The 9,563-nt window shown below is 31.7% G+C and overlaps 1 protein-coding gene across 1 annotated transcript; it reads right to left on the bottom strand.

Moving 5' to 3' along the window:
• Positions 1–1,538: 1,538 nt before the first annotated feature.
• LOC111411537 (pre-mRNA-splicing factor CWC22 homolog) lies at positions 1,539–2,957 on the bottom strand. The gene has a single exon (XM_023042056.1). It carries the CDS (start codon positions 2,955–2,957, stop codon positions 1,539–1,541), a length of 1,419 nt encoding a protein of 472 aa, XP_022897824.1.
• Between the last annotated feature and the right edge of the window lie 6,606 nt (positions 2,958–9,563).

Here is a 9,563-nt window from a genome sequence, read left to right as displayed (position 1 = left end):
AAGTGGGTGGGACACTGGAGTTGTATTTGAGATGTTTATTGAAGTCCTAATCCATGTATATGAGTCAACTCTAAGTGGAAAATCTCAAAACATGTTTTGTCAAAATTTTTCAAAATATAATGTTAAACTATTTGACCTAAGTTTTTCGATTAGATGACATGTATATCATTTAACTCCTCATGTGTGAAGTTCATTTTTTCTCCATTAAAGCCTAACATGTGCACAATTTCAATTAGAAGGGTGACGAAAATACGTGAACTTAGAACTTTTACTTACTTTGATGCGATATGAGATGTGAAATTCCATTTTAAAGGTCAATCTTCTTAAGATGAAACTATTTGTGTAATAAAGATGAACATGTTGGTGCTGATCAACCATGTAACAAACTTGTTGTCGTTCGACAGTAGTGACCTTAGAGTACACCAATCAACACAAATGGGATTTGCAGTTTTTGTTAATCGACCAAGAAATAAATTTGTTGTCGCTCGACCAAGCAATGAGCTAATGGAACATATGTCATTAGCAAGTTGAGTGTACATCAAAGAAACTACAATAATGTGGTTATGAAAGTTTACATATAATCAAGAAGAAACACAAATGTACAATCATAAACTGCTACTGCTATTAGAACTGAAATATATTTTCAGAATTGAACTCTATGATAACCAATCTCTCGTCGTTCCTCAATAGCTCAGTGGTAGAACGATTGGCTGTTAACCGATTGGTCGTAGGTTCAACATGAGAGTTCCCTCTCTAGTTTGAGGTGGGAGTTAAAGGAAACTATTCACGTAATAAAGTAGCAGTAAAACAAACAATAGAGATAACTATAAAGATGGCAATGGAGATGATACTGCAGAAATTATTGAGGAAACAAATGTCTCAAACCGTGCCGTGGTAATGTCAGAGCAAACAGATTGAGTCAATGACAGTTCTATACATCCTCTGTTTTTACACTTCTACTTATGTAAAAATCCTCATAATTAGCATGAATACTCTCCTTGTAACTGGCTTACAAAATGTATATATTCTGTGATATCCAGGAAATGCTATTTACATATTCTGTTTTTTGTACTCACCCTCAGGAATTTAATCCGAGACCTTTGGTTCAAATTCGAATGGCTCATCCTGTTCAGATCGAGAAAACTAATTGGTACTCACACAGAGTCTATCATAAATCACAACACTAGCAACCGCAGTGGCACCATGAGCTTCAAAAAGTAAACGTACCGTTTTATACGTAGTAATTTTACATATCAATTAATTTTTAATGAGCATATTATACGTATAAGGATTTTGTATCATCAATTACAGGAGGAAGAAAAGCTTTTGGATAATGAAGAAGTTGAAATAGAATTCCATAATAAAAGAATTTAAACAACGAGAAAGCAAGAAATACTCTAATTGTGTTCGACTTCTTTTTTCTGAACCCATTCTTATCAGAAACTAACTTCTGGGATTCTCGATATATTCAAGTAATTTCCTCTGGTTGTCAGTGAGAAATCCAAGTCCAATTGAAGTGAAAAAATTGACAGAAAATCTCAAGTTTCTTGGATTATCCATGGGAAAACAGAAACCAGGGATCTCTGCAATGAGGGATCATTCAATCGTTCTTTCAATAAGCGATTTCCGAGCATCTCTGACAACTCTTGGAAAAGGATTTTGATGAAAATATGCAACGAGGGGTTAGCATCATCCTCGGATAGGTGAATGTATCCCAAAACATGCCACGACAGAAGATTTGTGCCAAGCAATTGTGCGAAAAATTTAGTAATATTTCGCAATTTATAATTAGCTTCAAGCTGATGAACCATGAAGCATTCATAGACAAAGCATTCCTCAAAATTACGACAGTATGTAGGAACAATCATGCACAATGCGTGCGCTATGTTGGCGTAGTATCTAATATAAGTCCTTTCTTGACCGCAGCATTCCAGAAGCATATTACATATCTCCATCTCTTGTCGAGTCTGCAATTTTATACCAAGTAATTTCTGTCCCGCCTCCTCATAGTTACGACTGGACATTATATGATGGTATATAGTCCTCCGTAGAATTACTATATCAGTCTCAGCTTTATCCTGGGAGTCATTAGTATCGAAATCATTATTCTCCATTACTATTGGTACATGAGAAGATATCTCGTCGCCTTCAGAATCCTCGTCTAGAACGGAACTTCTAACATCTTCTTCAAGGTCGTCGCTCTCATCAAATATCATATCTGGCCAGAAAACATCCACACTAGTCTCTGGATCAATCTCGTGTAACAAAGATACAACATGAGTAACTTGGTTTTCAACCTCAACAAGATCCAGCTCGTCAATAATTGCTGGATGGTCTATAAATTTTACTCTTCTAATCTCAAAAAGCCCCTCGATCATGAGTTGAATTCGTCTGTCTATTACTCCATCGAGTAATATAGCATGAAATTCCTCAACAACAGAGTTGAGGCCATGTGGAGAAAGATATTGCAATAAGGAACCACACTCAATGCAAAAACCAACAGCAACCTCAACACTAATCTCGTTTGGATTTCCCAACAGAAGAGACAATACATCAATTGCTATTACTTCATAAACAACTGATTGATTAATTAAATGAGCCAAGAATTTCAATAAAGCCAACAATTCTAATTTCTCATTGTTTTCATAAGCTTTCTTGAATTGCAAAACAACCCTTTTAGCCAATAAAAGTCCAATATCAGGTAAATTAGAGTTAATTATTGCCACTAATGCTGCGAAAACATTACTAAATTGCGGCGAGGCCTTCTGAGATTTCATAATTGCGTTGCAGAATAAACCTCTGCCCACAATCAAATTTTCACTCAAGATTCGTCGTACTACATGATCAATGTTGGAGATACTTACTTTGTTAATTAATCTGAACATACTTTTTCTTAGAGCATCCCACTTGAATTCTTTGTAATCCTGACTGTAATCATGATACTGGCCCTGCTCCATTCTTGAATTGATTCTTATTCTTCCTCTCCACAATAAAATTATAAAATTATATACACAGAGAGATTCAGTTTTGCACTGTTGCTGCTAATTTTGAAGAAGGGTTTAAGGGTTTTCCAATTCAATTTATAAGGTTTTTGTTTCCAAAAGGGCAGCGCAGAAAAGTTCAATTAATTGGGCCGCAACTCATTGTAAACACTGCAGGTAATAGGAATCTCGCTTTAAATAATAACATGCGACAAGCCGACAATACATAAATCTTACATTTAAGAAAGGCATTTCAAAACTAACAAACTTTATAAAACTTTTCAAAAAACAGACTATAAATCAATTTATTAAATTTTTAATTATAATATAATATAATTAATCACATCAAATTTCAAATCCAAACCCCCCTTTTTTTTCTTTCTACTTTCTGACCTCTCTCTATCCCTTCTCCCATTGGAGGCAGCCATAGGCTACGGCAACTATTTCGATGACCTCTTCGGTGATCGTTTCGACGACTGCTCCAGCTCCAACAATAGAAGAATCTTCAAAAATTGAAAACAATTTCTCTTTATACTCCATTGTAGAAAAATCTCGAAAAATTTATCTGCTAACAGATTTATTGTTCGTGATTATACTTGTGTTTTATGTGACTATTTGTGCTCAAATTTGCTTTTGCTATAACTGTACGTGATCGTCTAATTTACTTTATGTAACAAATTCACTAACATATATTATTTGTGATTAATTGTGACCAAAATTTGTCTTTGATATAACTAACTATGACCAAATTTGTATTCGGTGTGACTATTTATGACCAAGTCAATCTTAACGGTATCATATGTGATCAAGTCACAATTGATCACAGTTAACATAGAATTGATCACAATTTTCACAATAAACACATACTTGGCCATAAAGAGTTCCCACAAACAAATCTTTACACATCTGCAGACTAGTACCACAATCCACCACCATCACCTCCAACTTTACTACATTCACTATCCTATGTTAATTGAAATTAATTGTAACCAACTTTATCTTCAGTGTGTCTATCTGTGTCCATATCAGCCTATTTTGTGACTATAGTTACATACAGTCACAATTAATATAGATCTGATCACAAACAGTCACAATAAAAGTAGACTTGGTCACACTCGATCACTATCTTGGATTGATGTCGTTGCGACGGAGTCATGATTCAGTAGCTTGTTGCTTCTCACGGCACCTCCAGTGGTGGTATGCTGTCAAGAGAGCGACGTCGTGATTCCAACGCTCACTAGTTGTTTTGCAGTGCCTCATATGGTGGTGCATCATCAAGAGAGAATGGTTGAGGGTGGAGGGAGGGGGGAGAGAGAGAGAGAGAGATGGTGAATTTGGGGATGGGAGATGCTGGGGTAGGATTGAAATTTGGGGGTGGGGTAGATGGTTATGTTATAATAAATCTGTATTAGTTAAATTAATAATTTTTAATTAGCACCTGATTTATGAATTTAAAACTAATTCCTCTTATTTATGAAAATTGGTCTTTAAATGTAAGTTGAGGTAATTTTCTCTAATAATGTTAACGATATGCGTTGGCTCTAGAAACATAACATTGGGCTATAATAAGAGTTTTAGCCCTTGAGCTAGATTTCCCCATATTTTTTCCCTTTTTCTTTTATTTTTTTTAAATAAAGGTTGTTGAAAGTTATTTAATTTTATAATTCACATGGAAATAAGTGAAGGTTGAACTTTTTAGCAACACAATATTATGATAAATGAGGACACTTCGTTTAAAGTGGGAAGCCCCTCACCAGGATTGGATTGTGGAGATTTCGAGCAAGGACCAAGGTCTTGTTTTGACGAAATGGGAGAGAAAACATGTCATATGAACAAGTTGAGACAACTTGTCAATGCCTAAAAATAACCTTTAGTAAACCAGTTTTACCAAAGAAAAATAGAAAAATGCTCCGTTTAGAGTAGCTCTCCCAATCAAAATGAAAGCTGGAATTCGATGTAACCTTAAATTAAAGGGAGAAAAGTGAGAAGACCTTGAACCACACAATCCCTCTCCTTCGAGGTAAGATAGACTTTCCTCTCTAGTCTTAGAGTTGTTTTCAGAGACAATAAAGTTCTTACTAATTAGCAAGGAGGAAGGAAGATCCTTTCCATGTGTGATGTCGATGGAAATTATAAGTGAAGATTCTTGTTCTAACATTGTGGCAAATTAAAGCAAAGACAAAATGACCTAATCAAACTAGTTGTTTAAGCAATGATGGTTTTGGCATTACGAATAAGTCGACTAGAGACGTTTCTAATATCGATAGCAGTTGTCAGTTGAATCAAATCTTGCAACTCTTACTACTGAGATGAAAGAAAGGAGCAAGATACAACCAAAGATGGAGATCCTCACATGGAAACAATTGTAGGCATGTATCGTGCCATTCAATTACACTAGCCAAGTGAGAAGAGAAGGCGAGAGTTCGAAAGGAGGAAAGAGGAGTCAATCTCCTTCGGGACATGCTTCCCAGCCACTCATTCATCTTGACCAAGTAGAATCTATCTTTAGGATTCGACGTGTATTTGGATACTAATAGGTGTTGAACCATCATGACACAGTAAACTGGTCAAGTAACTTATTTGGAGGAGACCTAGTATGTCATCTCACTAGTTAGGTTGGTCGAGAAGGGGCATTGCCCATTGTCAAGGTATTGACTTAGGCAGATTGATCCAACAATAACAAGTGAGACTACCTTAGAACATTTGGAGCTAGTTCCCCTATTTTCGAGTGTTTTTATTTAAAGCAACTAATTAATTATTTCGACCTGCCAAAAACTGGCACGTGTCACACTTTATACATTGTGTTACCATTTGACACAGATTTGTGTTTTTAGTAAATATTTTATAGCAAAGAAATTCCTAACTGAAATAGCTTATATTATTTTTTTGAGCAATGTAAAAGTCGGTCAAATCTATTAAATATCATCTGAATGAATTTTGCATCATTCACTTTCAGTTGGAGTTTTCAAATGTCAAGATGAAACTCAAGAAAAGTCGTAAATGTTTTTCGAAAAATTTTGCAAACCTCCTTGAGATGAATAGTCCTTTTAAAAAAATAAAATAAAAAATTCAAATGTGTAACAAGTCTCCTTATTTTAGTGAAACTGACTACTTGAAATTTAATAGACCCTTCGTTTTCTTGATTTTCTTTTCAAGAAATAAACAAACTATTGAAATTCTTACCATAAAAAAATTCTCTCCTTTTTTATAGATATGAATCTTACTCATCAGTAATAATAATATTTTTCATTTTATTGTTATCCCAACATTAAATATTATCTCAAAAATATGATGTTAGCTAGGCTTAAAAAAATAGTACAAACGTATTTTCTCTTGGCCGAACTTTCTTATTAACGCTAATATTTTCATGAATATTAAGATGAAATATAAAAGAGGATAAATAATATCTTGATAGAGCAATTTATAGAATTTTTTATATCAATCTTTTTTCATCAGCTGCCTCTGATTGGTGTAGTATCTTGAGTGAAATAAAATTTGTTTATGAGATCGTGGGCTCATTAAATATTATATTGATCCGTAATAAGACTCCAATTATTAAAAATAAAGTCCAAGAAGGTTGGTTCAATTTATACTTTTTGGGGTCCTTATGTTTCTCTTAACATTGAAGGTTGTTTAAAAATATAAAATTGAAAATGTATTTATATATCTCTTAACTCGAAATGAGAGCTTATTTAACGTATGTATTCAAGAATATTATAAGACTACTTAATAGTTCGTTACATTATTTATTTACATCCAAATTTTATTAGCACGAGTATTGTGGGGTTCTCTTCTAATAAAATCATACTACCACACAAGAAGAAAATTTCACAAAATTTCTCACTTCATTATTCAACTAATGAAAAATTGCAAGAGTTTCTTAACCTATGAAATTTTTGCATACATGTCATATTCTATTTCTCTGACGCCCATCTCTCCAACATTTTATTTTTTGGTCATCTTGGTCTCGTGTTGATGAACTCCGTTTAAGTCACCGTTAAAAGGATAATTAGCACATAACGTCATTACATTTTATTATTATTGTGAAAAACGTCCATACCTTTTATTCTTTTGGCAATTCCACCCTTATTTTCAACTTTCATTATGCAAAAGGTCATTTTCATCAATTTTCCCAATTAAAAATTGTAAAATGACAAATATACCATTTTAGTTAAATAAAACAAAAGGAAAAATAAAGAACTAATTGCAATCATAATTTTAATTTTTTTTAAAAGTGTAAACGAGTCTCAAATAAATTATCAAAAGGGTAATTAGCATGTGTAAATTACCCTTTTAATGATTTATTTGAGACTTGTTTGCACTTTTTTAAAAATTTGGATCCGTGGTTACAATTAGTTCTTTCCTTTTCTTTTACTTAAATAGAATGGTATATTTGTCAGGGTAATTGGCACAAAACGTCCTTACTTTTCAATTCTATTGTGGAAAACGTCCTTACCTATTACCCATATTTGTCACTTCAAAGCTTTTAATTGAAAAAAATGGACAAAAGTGTCCTTTTGCACAATGAAAAGTGAAAATAAGGGTGAAATTTACAAAAAAGGTGAAAGGTAAGGATGTTTTCCATAATGTAAGGACGTTGCTACTTACCCGTTAAAAAGCCAAATTTTAAAGATCAAAATCATACTAGTTTCATTTTAAAAAAATGAAAGAGAAACTTGGCAAAGACAATTACAACCAATCTCCAAAGAAAGGGCCCATATTTTTATGGGCCAACTTGTCATGCCTAGTAAGCGGGCAAATTAGACCTGCTCTTTTTTATATGAAAAATTGAAAAAAAAAAAAAAAAATTCATTGTTTTTTTGTTTTGTTTTGTTTTATTATTATTTTTTTGTTTTGTACATTTCATTGAAACTTTTGTCTAGAAAGTCGCAATGGCTGTAAATTCAGTTATTTTTTAAAGACAAATGATATAATTCTCAAAGAGCTAAAAGAGTTATCGTAACTTCCCGAAAAACTACTATGATCATAACTTTTTGAAAAATATAGTAATTGTCACTTTCTAGGTGGCGCTTTTTAATAAATACTTACAATTTGTCAAACATCTTTTACTTATTTTTTAATTACACATTTCTTGTGATCCGATACTTATATGCACTTAAAAGCTTTAGCCAAGCAAACATTGGAAAATGATTTTTTCAATGCTCTCCAATTAGCATTTAAAAATGTGTAATATTAAAATAAGAAAACAGAAAATGTCCAATTAAATAGGCGAATATTCTTGTTGAATTAATATATAAGGGGTGGTTTCTTTATGCATTCTTTTAGACCCACCTTTGAATTATTTTTGCAAAAATTGGAATTTCATCTATATTCCAAACCTTTTAAATTTAAAATAATCATATTACATAAAGGGAATCGGGTCAGGAGTGCTCTCCAATTAGCATTTAAAAATGTGTAATATTAAAATAAGAAAACAGAAAATGTCCAATTAAATAGGCGAATATTCTTGTTGAATTAATATATAAGGGGTGGTTTCTTTATGCATTCTTTTAGACCCACCTTTGAATTATTTTTGCAAAAATTGGAATTTCATCTATATTCCAAACCTTTTAAATTTAAAATAATCATATTACATAAAACCACTTTATGTTCATTTAAATTATAATTAAATACAATCACAACATAAGCTAGATGAATAAATCAGACATGCAAGAATCGTAATTGTAACTACTTTGCATCAACCTTACTACGATAAAAACATAAATTAAAGAGTAAACCAGCGATTGGATCACAACCAAAAATAATAATAATAATAATAATAATAATAATAATAATAATAATAATAATAATAATAATAATAATAATAATAATAATAATAATAATAAATGGAAGAAGTTATTTTAGTCTTAGCTTTCAAATAATTTTTTACTTTTGGATAAACACATGTTTGTGATTCAACAAATTTTAATATATGACTCAAAATTTAGGTTTGAAAAATTGACAAAGTGATATTCACTCCCTGTTTGGTTTTGTTAAAAATATAAAATTTTAATATATTTTGATAAAAATTGATGAAATGTGTAATTGAAAAATTTATAAAAGTTTTGGATTCCATGAAATGTGTGATTGAAATTAACTATTAATTTTACTGAACAAGAATGTTTATTAACTTTTTTAGATAAACCAAACAGGGGCTAAGTAAGATACTTTAATCACTTAAAATGGAAAATTGATGGTATTAGTTTATTACATAGACATAAATTATTCTTGGTGCCCTAAGGGAAGAAAAATATAGGTGCAACTAAGATAACAAACAAATATTTTGTTGTTTGAGGATCTTGATCTAGCTAATTGAAAATTATATATTTTCAAATAAAATATCTACATAGAAGTAAAAGTTTATTAAGTTTCATCAAACAAATGATTGTTGGATAAATCTAGGGATTTCAGTCATTATATTAATTCTTTCTAACCAATTGATTAAGAATGATTAAAAAGATAGTCAACATTTAAATATGAATAATATATATATTTCGTATAGTAATGCATTCTCCACCTCTAATTTCATTTTAAATATTAATTACAACCATTTTAATATGAACTAGGGGTACTAAGTTTGTT

This window comes from Olea europaea, chromosome 15 (assembly GCF_002742605.1).
Source record: "Olea europaea var. sylvestris chromosome 15, O_europaea_v1, whole genome shotgun sequence".
Taxonomy (NCBI): domain Eukaryota; kingdom Viridiplantae; phylum Streptophyta; class Magnoliopsida; order Lamiales; family Oleaceae; genus Olea; species Olea europaea.
This window is presented reverse-complemented; position numbering and strand designations above follow the sequence as displayed.